The 21,192-nt window shown below is 34.3% G+C and overlaps 1 protein-coding gene across 6 annotated transcripts in view; it reads right to left on the bottom strand.

Annotated features, from left to right (window-relative positions):
* Positions 1-21,192, bottom strand: part of UBR2 (ubiquitin protein ligase E3 component n-recognin 2) — a 96,208-nt gene that overhangs the window by 15,906 nt on the left and 59,110 nt on the right. For 4 of the 6 annotated variants that reach the window (XM_032463088.1, XM_032463086.1, XM_032463085.1 and 1 more), the window contains 16 exons: positions 20,595-20,719; positions 19,235-19,287; positions 18,100-18,202; positions 17,257-17,305; positions 16,513-16,667; positions 14,674-14,776; positions 10,913-11,022; positions 10,708-10,788; positions 10,275-10,453; positions 9,593-9,792; positions 7,503-7,596; positions 6,554-6,715; positions 4,956-5,059; positions 4,177-4,255; positions 1,698-1,846; positions 1,256-1,311 (listed from right to left, as the gene is read on the bottom strand). In XM_032463088.1, coding sequence (XP_032318979.1) covers positions 1,256-1,311; positions 1,698-1,846; positions 4,177-4,255; positions 4,956-5,059; positions 6,554-6,715; positions 7,503-7,596; positions 9,593-9,792; positions 10,275-10,453; positions 10,708-10,788; positions 10,913-11,022; positions 14,674-14,776; positions 16,513-16,667; positions 17,257-17,305; positions 18,100-18,202; positions 19,235-19,287; positions 20,595-20,719 — 1,802 coding nt within the window. Of the gene's footprint in view, positions 1-1,255; positions 1,312-1,697; positions 1,847-4,176; positions 4,256-4,955; positions 5,060-6,553; positions 6,716-7,502; positions 7,597-9,592; positions 9,793-10,274; positions 10,454-10,707; positions 10,789-10,912; positions 11,023-14,673; positions 14,777-16,512; positions 16,668-17,256; positions 17,306-18,099; positions 18,203-19,234; positions 19,288-20,594; positions 20,720-21,192 lie in introns of those variants that run through there. The other 2 variants (XM_032463087.1, XM_032463090.1) reach the window with 2 other exon arrangements.

Genomic DNA, 21,192 nt, shown 5'->3' with positions numbered 1-21,192 from the left:
TTGATACCAACTCTTGACAAGAACATTACATGAAAGGAAAGAAACAGACCAATCTCTCTTAAGAACATAGAAAAAAACCTTAGATAAAGTATTAACAAATCAAATATAATAATATATGAAGCAGATACTCTACATGACCAAGTTGGGATTATTTCAGGAATGCAAGGATGGTTTAACAATTAATGTAAACTGAATACACCAAACCATATTGGCAGAAAAACAGGTGAGTTGATATTGTGCTCAAGAGGTTGTGTGAAGTTTACAGAATCAAGAAAATGTGTAAGAACTGCCTTAAAAACCAGACAAAATCAACTCCATTCTATAAATTTGTGATTGCCTTTTCATTCTCAGCATCCTTACCAACTCTTATTTACGACAGTAAAAAATATCACAGTCAACCCTGAGACTCCTGTCCTGTCCTATCCTATCCTATCTATCATATATCATAGTCAAGACTAAAGTGAACTGCCATTCTGCTGATTTACTAGATACAATTCAGAGCAGCTTTAACACCAGCGTCTACTCCTAGATATTCCAATTAGTAAGTCCCAAGTGACCCAGGTATCTGTATTTTTAAAAAGCTCCAAAGAGTTAAGTCCCTTACATCAGTGGTTCTCAATCCTGGCTTCCTGGGAAGCTTTTTAAGAAATATTAATGCCTGGGGCCCATCTCCAGAGACTGATTTAACTGACCTGAGGTAGGTCCTAGGCATTTTTAAAGCTCCCCAGGTGATTCCATGTGAATAAAATTATATAATTTTTCTCTTACAGGCACTTTCATGATTTTAAGTTTGAACAGTAAATATAATAGATGTTGCTATCTGACACTAGCTACAATGTAAAAATTAGAAGCTTTAAGTGTATATTCCTTCACTTTTCTAGGCATTAAACGTACTGCTGTGACGTTAATTTGTACTTATTTACATGTTGCTTATAAAAAGCAGTCAAATGTAGTAGTTAGAGTGTATGTTCTGTTCTCTATTTCCAATTATAGGATTAAAAATTCAAGAACACTCTGTTTTTAGTCCCAGTCTTTTCATGTGTTTAACCAAAAGAGATGAGTCTATTTAAAAGAAAAATCATGAAAAATTAAACTATAAATATTACTTCTTCAATATTGTTATAAAAAATGAGTTTTACTACAAAAGGAGTAAACCTATGATTAAATAACCACTTTAGGTCTTCAGATTAAAAAAAACAGAACCACTTAACTTCTATGTCACCATTCTGAGACTTTGAGTAAACTAATAACTTACCAGTCTGCAAGGCAAAGGACCAAACAACGGTTTATCTTCATCATTTAAAATTCTTTCTGCAGATTAAAAATGGTTAAGATGGTAAATTTTATTGCAAGTTTTAAAAAAAGTAAAAAAAATTCTTTCTGCAGAAAGCACAATATTGTCAGGTTTTAAAATCTTTAAGTCATTTCACAAGAATTAACTTTGGATGAAATAAAAATGAAAACACATTCCCTCAACTGACAACAAGCTAAAACAGAGTTCTCTGTTATTGTGGTTAATTTGTAAATTTTCAATTTAATATCTTATCAGTACACTGTATTTTCTGTTTCAAAGTCTTTATATTATTTGTTCATATTGTTGCCCACTTTAAACATCTCATTTAAATATAGGATTCTACACACAATCCATGTCAATGTATGCTTGAGACTTAAAGAAGACACAACTCTAAATCTCTTACCTATGCTTTGGATGGTGTATGCACAACTACCCCAACACATCATGGGCACACGGGGATCTTCTTCATTGGGATGAACCTTCAGTCCTACCTTGTACGTAGCAGTTCCAAAAGTTGTTAGCATTTCTTTTATGCTCTCAGAATAAGGGTTCCTAAAGTGAACATGTATAGGATTAGCTCAAAACAATGTGCTCACATCAATCAACTGGTTCAGTTTCTTAACAGCTATTTTCTATGCTGGAACTGAACCACTTAAACTATCTAAAGATAGCTGCCTGCAAAGGGGGAGTTAAAGACATGCAAACAGACCCTGCCTGAGAGGAGTTATGCTCTATTTGGCTTGGCAGTGGTGAGGCACAGGCCTGAAGACAAGGTATTAGCTGAAATTCTACATACTGAACTACGGGACCTTGGACTTCTTTCCCTATCTTGAAAACATCAGCAATGTATATCTACTGCAGAGATTTTTAGTTTCTCCAGTGAAGAGTTCTCAGGGAGAAGCCCTTTTTACACATTGACATTTGAGGACCCCAAGTGAAAGACTGGCAGGGGCCTGATGACCTCACTGTGAGGCTCACAGGTGAGCAAGCTCTATCCTGCACACCAGGTATCCAGTGAGCTTCTTTGCCTTATTCTTAAATAGTCACCCAAGGACCAATAAACATTTAAGGAAAGAGTCAAACATTAAAGGGACAAATCAAAACAAACAAGCAGAAAAAAGGAACTCAGGAAAACAGAGACAGTGTAGAAAACTGAAAAGTGATAAGAAAATTAGAGGATCAACAGGAGGGCCAACAATGAGCTAACAGTAGGACTATCTCAAAGAACAGGAGAAAATTATCTAAGAAACAACATAAAAAATTTCCAGAACTGAAGGACACGAATCTTCAGAATCCAAGAGCTTCTTGAAAACGTAGCAAAACAAATGAAGAAAGATTCACATATCAAGAAATATTATAGAGAAATTTCAGATCAGTGCAGATTAATGAGACAATTCTCAGTTTCCAGAAGGAATAGTTACAAAGGTACAGGACTCAGAATGGCGTTAATTGCTCAATGAGTGCTAGAAGTTAGTAAAACAGTTCCTTCAAAATCTAGATGAAAAATGACTTCTGATCTATAATTCTATACCCAAACCAACCACCAAGCACATGGATGTGATAAATGTATTTTTGGACATGAAAATTTAACACCCATGCACCTCTTCTTAAGGATCTGCTGAGGGATGCAACATGAGAGAGTAAGTTAAGAAAGAGAAGGATACAAGAGCCGGCAAACAAGAGGAGCATGGCCAGGGGAAGTCTCAGGGTGACAGTTGTGCCCTGTCCTGGTGCCAGAAGAGGGTTCCAGGAAAGAAGGTCATCTCATGAATCTGAGTACTGATAGCTACTGCTAGGCATCTGACAGATTTATCACAGCATTTAGGGGGTAAAAGGTATTATACACATAGAAAACCAAGTACATGAAAAAAAATAAGATAATTATTAACCACAGAAAAGAAAATTGTACAAGAAAATAAACACAGCTTATCAGTAGAAACAATTAAAATGTAAAAACTGACAACTGACTTAACCAAAAATTGTGAAATAACTTTACAGGGAGACTGGCGAGGAGCAGTGGATAGGATAAAGTTAAAAGCTGAGTCCTAAATTACTAGCCAACAGAAAGATACTGTTTAAAAAATGATAAATTGAGACAGTTGATTAAGCATTTTAACTAGAAATAAGAAATAGCAGAAGAAACAAAATGAGATGTCTGGGGGTGGGGATGTGGAATATGGGAGGCACAGGACTGATACTTTTGTTGTGTAAGCCTTCCAGCACTATTTTATTGAGTTATTTAGTATGTGCCAGACACAGCTTCCAGGTAACTTTAAATGTATTATGTGTATTATGTCACTTTATAATACTTACAAGGTAGCTATTACTATCTACACTTTACAGATGAGGAAACTGAGTGAGGCACAGAGAGATCAAGCAATTTGCACAAAGCTGCACAGCTAATAAGCAGTGGTGCTGAAACTGAATAAAGCAGTCTAGCTATAGAATCTGTGCTACACTTTGTAATTTACTGGCTATGGAGTAAAATAAGGCTGAAAACACTCAGGTTTTGATCCTGGATTACTGAGGTTGGTAGGGCCATAGGCAGAAATATAGAAGTCAGAGGGGAGCATGGGATTTGGTGGGGGAGCTGAGCAGCTTGGATTTAGATGTACTGATGAGGTGGTGTCAAGGAGAGCCAGGTAAAGGGATGTAGTAGGGAGTCAGCAATGCAGACTAGGAGAGATTTATGAAAATTAAACATGCCATGTAGTTCTTAGGCTTTTACCAACATACCTGTAATAAATATTCTTAAGCCTCAGAATTCAAGCTCAATGTCCTATAATATTTTGCTCCCTAGCTTGACAAGTGATATTCTTATTATGACTTAATTTTTCATTTCAAGTTGGCCAAATTTAAAAGGAATAAAATAATATACTCACTTAGGATGAAAATTGGGCCTAAATCCTTCAGGGAGCTGCAACTGATCCATATTTTCTAAATTCTTTGATAAGGAAGTATCTACAGAAACAAGCATTTTATACTATTATTCTTCAGTCCACAGTATTTCTATAAATCTTAGTCATAAATTTCATCCTAAATTTAGGTCAAAGAAATTAAAAACAACAGGAAAAATTCCCATTAATGAAAACCAGTGTAACGTACACTGAAAGCATGGAAATACTATTGCTCTGGACGACTTAGGCACCTTCTTCAGTGACCTGTGCTCCTCCTGATAGTACAGACACTAGAATGCAGCTAGGGAGGGTAAGAAGAGTATGCTATTTTGTTTCCTTAAAAACCAATGATATACATTCTGCTCAGGTTGCTTTCCCTCAAGGTCCTAAGTGCAGTGCATGTCTATGAAACTTGGGAAGCCTTTGGTAATGCCAACAATAAAGTGAGGCAGCCCACTGAGAATAAAGCCAGCTCTTCAATACTCAGTTACATCTCCCCCACCCCCAGAAGCTCTTCAATAAAATGGGGGAGTAAGTGAGAAGTATTTATTATAAACTTCACATGAGCTTGTGTGTTCTCAAGAAGTAACGAGTAATGTAGTAAATTCAAATTTATTTCAGTAAGACAAAGAAAATTAGAGTAAGTCAAATTTTCAAGTGAGAGGTTTCACTTTTAAAATATTTTAAAACAATTTCTTCTGGAACTATATTTTCCAATGGTTTCAGATTTTACGGAAAAATGAAAGCAGGTTATCAGAACTTACTAGGAGTACTTTCTTCTTTCCTAAGAACCTGTAATGCTTTTATTTGCTGAGATATTGTTCTAATCCACTGAGTCAGATTTGGTTGGTCTGAAAAATTTAACCTGCTAGAAAAGATTATAGAGAGTGTTTAGTATTCTGTTGTTGCTTAGTTTAAGATACAAAAAGACTCCTTAAATGATCAAGGGCATAGTTTAAACACAGTTCGAATATTAAAAAATAAAATTAAAAAGGGTGGGGAAAATTTGTTGCTTTAAAAAAAGTTAGAATAGATATTTGCCAATGGAAATGAAAATACATTACTTGTCAATTTGATGCTATTTATTTTTTATTCGTCAAGATTTTCACTTTTTTCAGTACTGGAGTTTGCTAGTATTTCTTAAATACCATAATCACCACATCATGACACTATTTACTTTACTGAGTGCTTCTCATGTTGCACTTAGTAAAGCATTTTACAGTATTAGATTTAATCTTCAAAATATTGTTATGAAATAGGTTATTTTATTATCCCCATTTTACAGATGAGGAAACTGAGGTTTAGAGCTATGTAACTTGACTAAGGCCATATATGGGATATTTGGCATCCAAACCCAACTGTATCAGACTCCAAAGCCTGTGTTCTTAATGACTGTGCCATAATTGACTCTCATGGGGAGAAAAAAACAAGACCCGAACCACAAAAGTGATATTTTTCTCTTTACATGCAGTGAATTCCTAACCTAATAGTTACTAATTTCTTTATCAGTTCAAATGCAGATAGAAGTCAGCACCATAATATTCTTTTACAATTAAAAAGCATGAGCTTAAATGCATATCTAACAGTATTTTAAGAACATTTTGTGGTAGCATAGACTAAGACATCATAGTTTGAACTCCTAAAATTGGAGAGAGAAAAACTGACTCTGCTTTGAATTAAACCCAAATAGTACCACAGAACTAAACGATTCATAGTTACAAAACTTAAATTAGCATTTGTGAATGTAAGATATATAATAACATAATTCTAAACTGAGAAATGACAAAGGTCAGTTTTGAAAAGGAGACATTATCAAATTTATATTTGAAATGAGTATGTCCAATACTCCTATTAACTAAAATTACCCTAAAAATTATGAAATAACAAAAATTTTACAATTTAAATACACTATCAGATTTTCATTTTTTGGCCCAATTCTTGACGCTATTATTGGCCAGTAAATTGCAAAAAATTGTATTTGTTAGTATGTTCAATAAAGTCAGTTAGAGCTCTCCCTTCTTCCCCTATCAATTTACTATGCAGCTCTTAAAAAGCATGAGGGAGATATTTAAAGTGGGGTCCTAGAAATTAAGACAGTTTTCATGAACACATGGGAACTTTACATCTTCTACAGTGTTTAAGGGTGATTAAGAAACTTACATTTTGGCTTATTCTTTTCTAAAAACCAAAATCATATTTCACAGGTCTGCTAGAAGAAATGATTAAATAAAAAGTCTGGAAAGTATCTGGAAAACATTATGTAACTACCTAGAGTGATCTCCCTCCCTGCCCTGGTTTATTATTTCATTATCTTCAAAGGAAGACTTCTTTCATATAAAAGTATTTATGAGTCAAAACTTACCTATTAAAAATATTTCTTGGTGGAAGCAGCAGAGGAATAACAGTATTACTCAAGCATTCACAAAGGGGACAAAGGAATTCTCCATTTTCTACATCATAGCTTGTATGTAAGCGTAATCTCTGTTGCCTTCGCTGTTCTTTAGCTTGAACGGAATCAAAATACCTTTACAATTAGAGAACATGAGGTATCAAAAACAATGGTAATTTTTCTCAATGAGAGCCATAAGCTTCAACATTTTAAATAATTTGTTTTTACAAATAATCTAAAAATTAAAATCTTAAAATGACCTGAATTATTTTTAACACTGATGGTTTAATTTTGATGGTAATTACCAAAATGGATTAAGAATTCTAAAACAGGAAAATTAAAAAAAAAAAAAAAAGAGAGACTGTCTTGTAAACAATTATTCACAAAGTAGCATATTTCTTTGTCCCAGTGCTCTGTGGTTACCTTCCCAGGGCTGGTGGCTACTTCCTAATTGCTAGGGGACAGTTCATGACAACTCAATGAGCAGGGTACTGGAATAACAGCACTGATTTATTGGTTTTGCAGAAGCATAGGAAGCTCAGGGAGCCCTGACAGTCTTGGGAAGTAACCAGGCAAGTGCTAACACATTCAGTATCAAGTCGTTAACCTTGGACCTGAAGAAAGACATTCTTCTAAGGTTTATCCCACTGTAAAGATCCTTTTCTTCATCCAGTCTTTAAGCTAGTACAGATCCCCACATCAAAAAATGTATTTAATATACTATGAAGTTTCTAAGTCACTCCTTTAAATGCACTAACAAAGCAAATTAATTGTTACTTATTAAGCAGTAATATGGTATTCTTTTCTTCAATATCTTTAGAACTTTTCCCCTTTTTCTAGAATGGAATTTCCTTTATTAAAAAAATTTAATTTTGAGCCTCTGGATAAGCTTCTCTTGACTAATATTAAGAATATAAATTACCTTTGCCAACAATGGGCATGCATAACATGCCCACAGCTACCAGTATGTGTTCCGCAAGACAGATCAGGGTGCATGAATAATGGATCATACTTTTCTGCATTATAAAACAAAAACAAAATGAAAAACCAAGCATTTAATATTCCTTTAACAAATGTACAACTTTAAAGTGTGAAATCCATGATAAGCCCTTGTAAACTTCAAATGAAATGCTATTTTATTCCTTTGATTTGCAATACCAATAATTTATGCAAGACTTTGGATTATTTAGAAAACAAGACTCTCTAATTTTCATTACCCTGAGCAAAATAATGAAACATCCCTGAACTGTTAACTGAAACTGGAATCCCATATTTAAGAACATCTAATATTTTGAACATTGCATATTTTCAGGGCACTGAGAAACTTCCCATTCCCCCCAAATACCCTGAGCTCAAGGTAAAAGGGATATTGTTCATGGAGCTGCCTTTAATACCTTCAGGGCAGCTGGGTCACAATGATCTCTAACAAAACGATGTACTGGCAGTAATAGGGCGCTCCCTAGAGGAGGGTCGGCCTGAGGACACTCACGCAGAGAGTAGCCACAATTACTGCACCAGAGTCAAAGCTGCAGCAAAATATCCAGGAAGGCAGCCCAGACCAGAGTAGGGAAAAGGGGGCAATTCAGACAGTCTTCTGCTCTGGTTCTAAATTTTTATATTCAAAGGAGATGAAAAATGAAGACTAACATAAAGTGGGTAGCTGGCTTCTTTGGGAATTCTTGGAATTCTCTACATAAATCAGTAAAAACTCAAAAATTCCCTAACATTCTATAAAGAATTACTCAAGTTTCAATTTGCTTTATGTACTAGAACAGTGCAAATTTCACAGCATAAAGAAAATCTTTTATGATATAAATTACGAAAGCACGTAAAAAAATCTGCTTATAGCCAGCCAACTTTTCCAAGAAGGTAACAAAATGAATACAATTGGTGACTTTATCTTCAGCCTGGAATGAAATTTGTAAATTGCCTAGTTCAAATGATCATTTCTTAAGATGAAGCAGACCAATCCTTCTTGGCTTGAGAGTCATACTAGGAAGACTTTTCTTATAGAGAAAAAGCAGTCTTACCAGTGGACTCTCAAACCTCCTTCCAATCATACAGTGTGAAAGGCACTGGTTAAATAAGTGCTTTGGAAACTAAGACACAGTTCCTCCTCCCAAGAAGTTTACTGGTATCACTGAGGCACAGGCACATATAAATAAGCGTAAGAGTAGAAACATAAAAGAATCTGTGGTGGACATGTAATGTGCAGCTCTGATGCCCCTGCAGGAATGAGTGACATACTCCCTCAGCTGTTAGAAGAGGCACTCAACTGTTAGCCCTCTTTAAGGGACAACTGCTCTGTTCAAGGTTACACCTCTTTCCAGAGGTGGCCCACAGTCAGTCACTGATCAGCGCCAGGGTATAAAGATCCAGCCCCCTTGTCCCAACTCAGGACAGCTTTGAAGGGCCATCCAGCTCCAGAGCTCCCATAGGGGTGGCTAAGGTCTTTTGGGGATTGCATCAAAGCTCAACTTCTTCCTCTTGCCCAAACCTGCTTCCTTCCCCTCCATCCCACAGATGTGGATCCCAAGGCTCTCTTGAATAATGTCCTGCACTGCCTGGTAATCTCTATCTCAATCATCTAAATGAGAACCTGGTTCAAGGACTACTTCTCACAAGGGTAGCTCACACCACCATTCTTAAGGGATTCTACCCTGGATCTGTCTATGAGATAAAATAATTATTGCTATTTCAGTGTGTCAACTAATTATTAGGACTTTACAAATGTGCTGAAAAATGGGAAAGACTGTTAAGTATGTTAAAGTTACATCACAAACAACAGCTTTCCTTTGAATCCCTGCATTTATCAGATGTGTAATTCAGGCATGACACTTAACCTTCTGGAGTGTCTCCACATCTGTCAAGTGGGGAATTCTAAGTTACCTGCCCAAGACATCGTTATGCCTATAGAGTTATTATTAGATTAATAAAATCTCTGAGTATCCCCTACCATACTAAGTGGCAGTCATTATTAATACGGAGGATGAGGATCTAGCTATGACCTACCTGGATCCTGAATGAATTTACTTCTGTCTTTTGACAATACAGTTGATCTCTGAACGAATGCTGCCAGGACCATTGCCCTGCTTTCCACCTTCACCTCTTGCTCCTCTTGACACAATATACAGGTAACAAATTGTCTCTGTTCAGGCACCTGAGTTTGTGCTGGACCCAGTGCTGTTAGATTCATATCTGAAACCACAGGGCTGCAAGAAAAAGGTTCTGAGTATAATTAATGAGCCTAAGAAGTTTCTATATAATCATAAAACAGAAGACTCTAGGTATGTACATATTTAAAACACATGGTTTAGATGACTTGATCTGAAAGACACAAGTCTTTCATGTGTATCAAAGCCATCTCCCTCAATTCTCATAGCAATCCAATATGCAACACACAAGCCAGACACTAGGTTAACTGAGCCTTTGCCATTCATAAAAGAATGGCAAAGCTTTTCTGAATAATTTATATTTTAAGCATACACATGAATTATCCTACCTATAGTCAGAGATATGCTCATAAACAAATTCAGATTTCTAAGTTAGATTTGTCTAACTAAGAGGCTGCAAAATTTATCTATCAACTCTTCTATATTACTTCAGGATTAAATGTACTTATAAAGGAAGAAAAGCAACATCTTCCTCAGTTGAGAATGACTGATTAGATTTTAAAATCGTGATAATTTTTTACCTATTATCGAGAACAGCAGAGATAGAGGCATCCAGTTCTAACGTCTGCTGAAAGAGTTCTTTATTTTCATCAATAAAGTGCCGCTGCATCTCAGACATCTGGGCCATGATCTTTTCTCTGCGCAGTCTGGCAATCTCGGCTTTTCTCTTCCTCTCGGCTTTGTCTTTGTCTTTCGAACTCTGAAATTAGGCACATATAAACAAGCACTTGTCTCATTAATCTAAATAAAAGATCTTTCTTAACCTACCTAATATGTTAAAGAAAAAAACAAGCAGACCAAAAAGATTGCTACAAAAATTAACAAATAGTGGCACACTTTTTGGAATTTACGTGTTTGTGAATAATATCAACTACCAACTTATTGCAGATAAATTAATTGTTTATAGTGAGCTTGCTACAATCTTTCAGTATTACCACACTCTACATCTTATACCTCTTCCATTACAGTTCCTTCTGTCTCTGTCACAGGACTGGTGGATGAACTTTCCCTTATCTTCTTAATAGCATGAAAAGTCTACGGAAAAAAAAAGTCTATGAAAAAAACTATCAGTTATTCTGAAGCTATGAAACACTATAAAAATGTAAAGATAAACACTTAATATTTCTTACAAAAAGCAGAATGATGCAGAAAATTTTACCTTTAATATCCACCTAATCATATCTTTGTGGACTTCCAGGTAGGGAGCATTTTGTAGTGTTTCCAGCATACCTAGTATGCTAGGAGAGTTGTTTGGTGCTTCACCAGGTTCTACAACAGAAGGAAAAAAAGGCATAGGGACAATAGCTAAGCCTTCAAGGTGCTTATTACAATGCACAAAAAGATAATAAAGTTGCTTATAACATCATTTGCCCATCATTTGGTTACAGCTCTCCTTGACAGAAACTTTCAATACTTCTCAAAACGTGACATATTTGTACTTTACAAACAAGTTAACAACTAGAATGCTTTAATCATTCAAAACTAATATTCTATACCAAATGATTATTTTAATATAGCCTCTAAGGGGGGTGGGGGAGGGTACAGCTCAGTGGTTGAATGTGTTCTTAGTATGCATGAGGTCTTGTGTTCAATGCCATATCTCCATTAAAATAAACAAATAAACCTAATTACTACCCCTGCCCCTCACCAAATAACAAAGCCTCTAGCAAAATGAAATAAAAACCCAGCTGAAAGGCCTACCTGAGATTTTATAAGTCTAAGAAAATGAATTAGGATTGCAGGGGTCCATGTGCAAACACATTTATCTATTTGTTTTGAACTTTTCTTTAATAAAAATCTAGATTCAAAATAAAATAAATTTGTCTATGAATTCTTTATTTGAGAAAAAGATATAAAAGTCAAGTCCATATTGTCAAGAGTACATTTAACCCAATATTAAATCATTTAGGTTCTTTTTTTTTTTTTTAACATTTTTTATTGAGTTATAATCATTTTACAATGTTGTGTCAAATTCCAGTGTAGAGCACAATTTTTCAGTTATACATGAACATATATATATATTCATTGTCACATTTTTTTCTCTGTGAGCTACCATAAGATCTTGTATATATTTCCCTGTGCTATACAGTATAATCTTGTTTATCTATTCTACATTTTGAAATCCTGATCTGTCCCTTCCCGATCTCTGCTCCCTTGGCAACCACAAGTTTGTATTCTGTGTCTGAGTCTGTTTCTGTTTTGTATTTATATTTTGTTTGTTTGTATTTATGTTTTGTTTGGTTTTTTTTAGATTCCACATATGAAAGATCTCATATGGTATTTTTCTTTCTCTTTCTGGCTTACTTCACTTAGAATGACATTCTCCAGGGACATCCATGTTGGGGTAAATGGCATTATGTTGTTTTTTATGGCTGAATAGTATTCTGTTGTATAAATATACCACATCTTCTTTATCCAGTCATCTGTTGATGGACATTTAGGCTGTTTCCATGTCTTGGCTATTGTAAATAATGCTACTATGAACATTGGGGTGCAGGTGTCTTTTTGAAGTAGGGTTCCTTCTGGATATATGCCCAGGAGCGGGATTCCTGGGTCATATGGTAAGTCTATTCCTAGTCTTTTGAGGAATCTCCATACTGTTTTCCACAGTGGCTTTCCTTGCTTCCCTCTCCCACTCTCTATTCTGTTTCACTGGTCTATATATCTGTTTTTGTACCAATACCATGCTGTCTTGATGACTGTAGCTCTATAGTATTGTCTGAAGTCTGGGAGAATTATTCCTCCAGCCTCTTTTTCTTCAGTAATGCTTTGGCAATTCTAGGTCTTTTGTGGTTCCATATAAATTTTATTATGATTTGTTCTAGTTCTGTGAAATATGTCCTGGGTAATTTGATAAGGATTGCATTAAATCTGTAGATTCCCTTGGGCAGTGTGACCATTTTAACAATATTGTTTCTTCCAATCCAAGAGCATGGGATATCGTTCCATTTTTTAAAGTCTTCTTTAATTTCCTTCATTAATGGTTTATAGTTTTCTGTGTATAATTCTTTTACCTCCCACCAAATAACACAGCCTCTAGCAAAATGAAATAAAAACCCAGCTGAAAGGCCTACCTGAGATTTTATAAGTCTAAGAAAATGAATTAGGATTGCAGGGGTCCATGTGCGTACACATTTATCTATTTGTTTTGACTTTTTCTTTAATAAAAATCTAGATTCAAAATAAAATAAACTTTGTCTATGAATTCTTTATTTGAGAAAAAGATATAAAAGTCAAGTCCATAGTGTCAAAAGAGTACATTTAACCCAATATCAGCTCATTTAGTTTTATAGTTGGAAATGTACAATTATTAATTTTCTTGATTTAAGTGCTGCCACTCTGGCAAAATGTTCCTGTTTTCTAAGAGAGGAAGAAATTGAACTATGTGATCTGTTAATATTCTTCCAGATCTAAAACTCTGGGGCTATAGATTAGAGATCTGACTCTGAATAGTTTGTTTTAACTATGTAAAATGTTTAAAGAGAAATAAGAGGACTGTCTAGAGAAAATGATAATTGTTGAAAGAAAGAAAGAAAGAAGTGAAAGAAAACCTGAAATCAAATGACATGAGGGAGTTTTCTATGTTGGTTATCCCAAAGTAAAATCACTGGAGATAAAGAGGGCAGAAGATACAATGTTAATCCATCCAAAGAAATAGTGGCAGAGAAAAGAGTAGGGAAAGGCTGGCACCCAAGAATACAGTCTTCAGTGAGGAAGACTCTTCCTCTCACTTACCAGGATGAGGGCAAAAAGGGAAAAATAGAGATTTAGCAGGACTATTCCTCCTCATTCCCCAGTAGAACCCAGTATTCTCACAGTCATTATCTTTTAGGAAGAAATGGTAGAGACCATGACACTAAACAAAGTTATAGAAATAATCCTTTCCAATCAAGGAATTCATAAACTCCTATTATACCACCATAAATCCATTTAAGCACTTCAAAAAATTGCTGACTGCAGGTCTGGAACAGGGAAAGTACAAGATAAGCCTGGGACACCTTTTGTGCCAGAAAGCAAGGTGATGCTCTGATACTAGTGGGGTTGGGTCAAAAAGACACAGAGCCGATTTAATAGACTCCCACTGACCAAAACTGGCACAGTTTGAGCATCAAACTGAAAACTGATTAAACTGATTATAAAAATAATGAATGAATAAAAACCCAACGAGTAACATTAAAAATCAAAAAGACCACAAAAAACCCCCTAAGCAAAACAAAAAAAGATTTCCGTTGCCACCAAACTGCAGGTAACTATCAGACAAACTGCTTATTCTGAAAATTAACAAAGAAAAAGTTTTTCTTTAGAGATCAAATACTACAACATCTAAAACAAGTAGTTCCAAAAAATGTGCAAATATAAAGCAAGTATAGCAAAACACTAACTACTGAATCTACGTAGTAGGTATACAGATGTTGACTGTATAACCCTTCCAATTTGTATGTTTGAAATTTTAATAATAAAAAGCTAGAAAAAACATTTCCTTGGTCTTCTAAAGAAAGTCACATTACTTTATATAAATTGACAATCTAATCCTCTATAGGTAATTTAAAAATTTTCATTATGTTTTTATAATAGAAATAATTAAAAAGTGAAATTCTAACAGCATACTTTGTATTTTTAAAAGTATATCCTAGAATTTAAATGTATGTGCTATACTGATTTCAAACTAAGGACTCCTCATTAGTTTTTTCTGTTTATGAATTAAAATTTATGTTTTCAAAGTTGTGTGAGCCCCAAGTATTTTTATAAAAAAGTATTTATTAGGATCTGATATAGTACCTTTAATACACAGGTGAATACAGACAGCCTCAGAAATTAAGATTCAATATATTTAAAACCTATATGACCAAGTGAAAGAGGTTATATACATTTTAAAATCACTGATATGTTGAGTTAATTTAGTAAAAAGTGTATACATACTTGATATCTTCTGAGTGAAGGTAAATGTTATTACGTGCTCCTCCATGACATTCTCTAAATGCTGTTTTTCTTCTTGTAGTGCCATTCCAATTAAATGTAACACCTAAAATACAATATGTTTTGTAACGTTCAGTAAAACAAAAATCAAGTACACATTTTTCTAAGAAATAATAAAACAATTCACTATTGAAAAAAGATAAATCAAACTATTAAAGATTAAATGCAATAAAAACAATTCAAAGTACTAATTTTTGTTAAATTCAAACTCTAAAGTTCATTTTCTAACACAGAATTCTCAGCAAGGAAACAAAAATTTCTGTTTCAGCTTGGAAGAAAATTCAATTGCAAATTCTTAGGGTAAATTTAAATTACTAACAGCTGTGACCAGATAGCCGTATAACAAAAATTTTCAATTTTATTCCACCCTTACACAACAGTCTTAAAAATCACCAAATCTAAGAATCAGTAGCCAAATAATTAGAGCTGAATGCATCTATTACGTAATTATCTATCTATAATACTCCTAGTTCAGTTTCTCTAAGGACTAAAAATATTAATCTCAGAAAGAGACACACTTTTATTTCTAATGCCACAGCATTTGGAAAAATGTTCAGCATATCTTCCAAAAATTCCTTAACAGATTTCTAAGAAAATATTTAACTATACTGAATCTATCTGCACTTTTATTGTTCTTTATCCTTCTACCCAATTTTTGAAGGAGATATGTGTGTGGTGTCTTTGTATCTTTCTGTACACACAGGGCAACTGTGGTTGTCAGAGACTTGGTAGAACTAAGTTACCCTGAATGACATAAAGCAAATATACACATAAGTAATGTTCACTCTTTTTCTCTATCATTTCCCACAGATCTTTTGCTCATATAATACTGATGATCTCTAGTATACCACAACTCCATGCTTTTACATTGTAAGTGTATGTTTATAAACAGGAGGGGGTATAAGTATACAAATACCTTAGCCAATGAGACACTTGAGCCTGCTCAGACGGTAAGGAGAACAGCAAGGAAAGCTCCGGAGAAAGGTTCACCTTCATATGAATTCTGGCTTCAGTGCTTTCAAACTACATGCCTTAAGGGAATCCCTCTGAGGCCTAATTTTATCATTTTTAAAATGGAAAAAAACAGATTCCCTCTAGAGTTTTGGGAGTTACAAATATTTTATTGTATACAAGAATGCCTAGCAGAGAATATGGCACAGGGTAGGTTAATGCTATTAACTGAGTATTTTATTAAGTTACTTACTAGTTGGGTAACATGGACAAGATTAATTGAATCTCACTGAAACTTGCCTTCATCATCTATACAGTGGAAAAACTAATCATAGGGGTATTATATGCTTTTAATGCAAGATTAATTTATGAATGACTTACATGAAAGCTATAAAGTAAAATACAAAGAAGGTTCTAGACTTGCCACTTATAAGCTATAGAACCATAAGTCTCTGAGTTTTAATTTCTTTAACTGCAAAATATATATATTAATGAACTCACAGATTTTTAAAGAGAATTAAGTGAAAAACAAAGCAAAGATAACATACTATACAAGTATCAGAGTACTGCATAAAGAAAGACATATCAGGACCAATCAGAGAGGCAGATGGGCCAACAGGATCAAGGTAATCACAACCATGTAGTATAAAAAATCTGCCAGGCTCTCATTTTCATAGTCAGACACAGAAACAGTAACAAAATTTATTTCAAATTAAGGTAACTATGAGTTTTATCCTGTTTTCTGTGTATAGATACTAACAAGAGTATTTTGTATTTTCATTTTTACTACAAAAACACCAAAATATAAATAATAAGTATCTTCATACTTACCCTTTGCAGCATGGACTCAGACCAGACACATCCGTTATGCTCTACAGTCCATTGCAATATTGTTCTCATGATTAACAACATGACATCTGATTGCAAAATGTTAACCAGACTTGCAAACAGAGGGCAGAATGGAGGCAAAACTGGAGGTGGAAGTGCTGAAAATAAAGTTATTATTGGCTTCTTTTGTAGAACATGCTTAAAAATAAACAAACAAAAAACCTATCCCTTTATTATATACTTTTAATAGCCTTCAAAGAATATTCATTAATAGACATCTTAAAGCTATATTTTACTTCTCAAGGTCAGCCAAATGCATAAAACCAACTACATAAACAGCAGCAGTAAAAAGGAAAGTTTTTTCCCTAGAAATGTCTTAAGATCTGAAATAAAACCATTAACCCAGAGGTGACTCAGTACAGACTATGTCTATATTAGCATATTTATTAGCCTTTTAAATGTTCACTCAGAAAGCTTGTATTTTAATCTTCCACTTCACCAAGGATCATCAGCACTGTCAATAGGAAAAAGTTTGTTTTCTGGGGGGGAGGTGAAAAGGGGGAATTAGATTTATTGATTGATTTATCTATTTATTTATTTATTTTAATGGAAATACTGGGGATGGAACCCAGGATCTTATGTATGCTAGGCATGTACTCTACTATTGGGCTATATTCTCCTCCAACAGAAAATAATGTTTAACAAGTAAGAGACTGACACGAGATTTGGAGAAAAGAGTAAAAATACCTGTATCTTCCTTATTTTGTCTTTTCAATTTCCGTTGAGCTTCCTCTGCCTAATAAAAAAGAATGTAATTTGGACAGGCAATTAGTAACTCAAACCAACTTACTACCCAAAACTACTGACGTAAATTAACCTTTGTCATATTAACTTCTAAATTTTAGGAGACTTTTATTCTTAGTTTTATAATTCCCTCAAATTGATATCAAGGTTAATTCTGCTCCTCCCCTAAAAGAATCCCCCCACGTGGATTCTTCCTTGATTTAAAATGCAGGGAAAACATGTACCAACCAAAACTAAAAAACTTATTTACGTCTGAGCTCTACTTCATGCATCACAAACTAATAAACAAAAACTTTATGTTTAAATTTCATGTCATTTATTGAAAACTTATTTTTAAGAGTAGACTGCTAAAAGTCAAAATTTAACTAGCTAAGAATGATCAGGAAAATTTCATATATCACCATGGAAAAGCAAACTGTTAAGTACTAGCAATTCTGAAATGAGTGTAAAATCGGTTAACTGATTATAATACAGGTTGACAATCTGCCTTCAAAAGCCAATAAAATATGTAAAATTATATATGTGTAGGTATGTATATAATTATACAGACCTTACATAACTATACACAAAATACTCAGGGGAAAACTCCAAATGTTAAGTGGTGGTATTATAAGTAATCTATACTTTCTTTTTTATACCTTTCCATATTTTCCTAATTTCCTACAATAAAAATGTATCCTTTTTCAATCTGTGAAAAGCAATAAAAGTTGTTTAGAAAAAAATAAAACAAAACCAAAAAGACCCCAAGTAATCACTTTCCAGTGCACTTTTAATTTCCCCAATTACCTTGGATTGCTCTGCCCTTGAAAAGTGATAGAAATACAAATTGAACTCTTTGGCACACTCTGGTTTCAGTTCGTACATGCCTCGTCCTGTTAATCCAGGTTTCCTTTAAGGGAAAAAAATCCTTAAATCTCATATGCTGCTGGTAAATGTAAGCTGAAACTACACTCTGTGGATTCATTTGGTAATCTACAGACAAAGCTTTATGCATCCATTTAATCCATCATGTCCACTCTGAATTTATTCATGCTAGCTAGACATGCTAGATTGACTATGATTCAAACCATCACATGCGACTGTGGCGGGGAAGGTATAGCTTAGTCGTAGAGCATGTTTAGCATGCACGAGGGTCCTGGGTTCGATCCCCAGTACCTCCATTAAATAAACAGCTAAATAAGTAAACAAGTGAATGTGATGGTCATGGTAGTGACAAAAATTTAAAGTCTAACAACAGGAAATAGGTTACACATATTATGACATCTCCAAACAGTTGAACACTATTAAAAGTGATATTAATTTCTGTATTTTGGCGTGGGAAGATGTCTGTGATAAGTTCAACCAAGTGAAAAAAAGTAGGTGCGATTTTAGAGTTTAGAGAACTTTTCTACATTTTTTCTATATTTTCTCTAAAAATATGCACTGTTTTTAAGTCAACAAAAATAAAGACACTGGCATTGCAGTGAGGAACAAAGAAAAAGCAGGATTAAGAAACTGCCTCAAAAACTTTAAGGGGATATACTAGTTTATTGACTGGGTAACCACTGGACACTGAAGAAAGCATTAATTCAGAGGTCACCCCACAACTTAGGTGGCACATTCAAATAGAAACAAAGCACAATGCATTTACTCAGATCTCACGCTCAGGTTAATTTCAATTACCTGAAACTATCAGCTACGAATACCTATTTTGAATACAATGAAAATCCTCATAAAGCTACTTTAAGCTGCTGAGCCTAGGGCTAGATCATAAAAGTGAAATCTAGTCAGAGAAACCTAGTTCAGTATTATATATTTGAAAATGGGTTGTCACGCTCTGAAAACAACAATTTTATTCTCAGTTCCATCAAAGGAAACACTCTTAAGAAAAATTAATGTATAAAATAAAATTGAACATGAAAAAACAGAAAAGTAAACTCACTTGAAATGGGCAACTGCTTCAATTACACTCTCCATGCCAGTTTCTTTGTTCTCCTAAAGGTATAAGAAATAATTAAGTGTGTTTCATGTTAATACTAATCTGCTAGCACTCAGCATTGTGTTTTTATCTCATTAAGCTTCATACAGCAATTCTACAAAGCAGATATATAATTATTCAGATTTTTACAGAAGAGGATTCCATAGTAAACATAGTGATTAATTAATTAATTATTAAGGAAACTTATTTGGTAAGCTAACATTCATTCAGACTAACGTAACTAAAAACAAGTCACTACCATATAGAATAAAGGTGACAGATTTCAAAAGGAATGAAATAAAAACACAAAGTACATATAAATTTAAACAAAATTTATATATTTGCAATATTTTGTGAAATAGCTACACTAATTTCTTACAGTCCCTGATTGAGAACCACTGTTTTAGATATATATAATTCTGTATATAGATGAAATGGTAAACCTGGTATTCTACACAAAATTGGGACCAGTGAGGGTGTAAGGATTATTGGTTGGGGTATAAAGAAAATAAGATTGGTCCTCTGCTGAAGCTGGGGATGGGTTCATTATTTTTTTTCTATTTCTATAGATGTCTGATGTTTTTCAAGTTTGAAATAATACAAAGTCTAAAAGAAGTATTACAATGCAACAAATACATGTAGGATTATTTCCTAATCCCAGAAGGAAAGTTTTGATATATGTTTCAAATTTAGGAAAACATTTTGAAAAGCCTCAATGAAAAAGTCTTTTCCCATCTATAAGTTGGGTTTCTGAAAAGCCCCAGGGCTGAAAAACAGGTGGCTGAGGAACTTAAGATCTTGGAAAGAAAAATAGTTACAATTAACCTATCAATGCCTATGTGAATATTAGTTTACACTCACTAAAATGCGAGAGATGGCTAAGGAGAGTCTTTGGACTGCTTCAGAAGGAAAAAATAAAACTCTAGCAAACTTTATTTAGTTTACTCAACACAGTTAAGTAGATATTTCTAGGTTACAAAGCATTATCTCTACCCAAGGCAACTTTGTCCTAAACACTCTATAACAATCCTTCTTTAATGGATATATAAATTCAGTTCTAAGGACCAGATTTACTTTTATTCAGTGTCCTCATCTCTTTCAAGGCTTCACTGTAATGATTCCATTCCTATGCTGCTTTCTACTTCCAGTCCCTAGTATCCTCTTTTTCTAATTATTCCTAATAAGAGTGACTAGAGTTGTACATGTCCTAGAATGACAGTTTTCAGAACTGTGGAAAAGTATAGAGAAGTAAATCTACACATACTAGACTGATAGGTAGGGAAGAATTTCCATAATTTTCTTTTTTAAAAATGTAGGTACTTACATCTTCAGGTAAAGACTTCACCAATTCACTATGGGCCATAGGTTTGATGCTCAATTGATGGATAATCTCCCGCTTAATTTCATCTGCAGTATTTACCTGTCCAACTCCAGGACAAAACCTCTCTCCTGTCAACAATGAATAAGTATATATACACACGTTTAATAATCATGTGATACAGAATTGTAGGATATATCCTACAATTATTAATATATATATGTGATATATATTTATAATCCAAGCAACACAATGTGTATTTCTTTCTTCCCAATGGGAAACAAGCTAGGGTGAGAGCAGCCCCCAATCATCTTTTGGGTCTCAGATACAACCAATGAGTGCAGGCCTCAGGCAGTGGTCAGAGAACTTTGGCTGATATTTTAAAAGAATGGGATCACGAGGTGGAAAGGGGTCAGATGTAGTAAAGAACTGGTATAGCGGTAGATGTTCCAGCAGCCTAGGGAACTGTTTCATGCCATCTGCCACATAGTAAGAGGCAGGGAGAGCCTTTCTTTGTCCTTCTATCTAGTGGCAAGTGAGATATCACCTTCTGAGACCTCTTTCATTGCTATTACCTCCTGACAGCAGCCAGCATTCTCTGCTC

The sequence above is a fragment of the Camelus ferus genome, chromosome 20 (genome assembly GCF_009834535.1).
Source record: "Camelus ferus isolate YT-003-E chromosome 20, BCGSAC_Cfer_1.0, whole genome shotgun sequence".
Classification (NCBI taxonomy): domain Eukaryota; kingdom Metazoa; phylum Chordata; class Mammalia; order Artiodactyla; family Camelidae; genus Camelus; species Camelus ferus.
The sequence above is the reverse complement of the archived record's forward strand: the minus strand, read 5'-3'. Positions and strand labels throughout refer to the sequence as shown.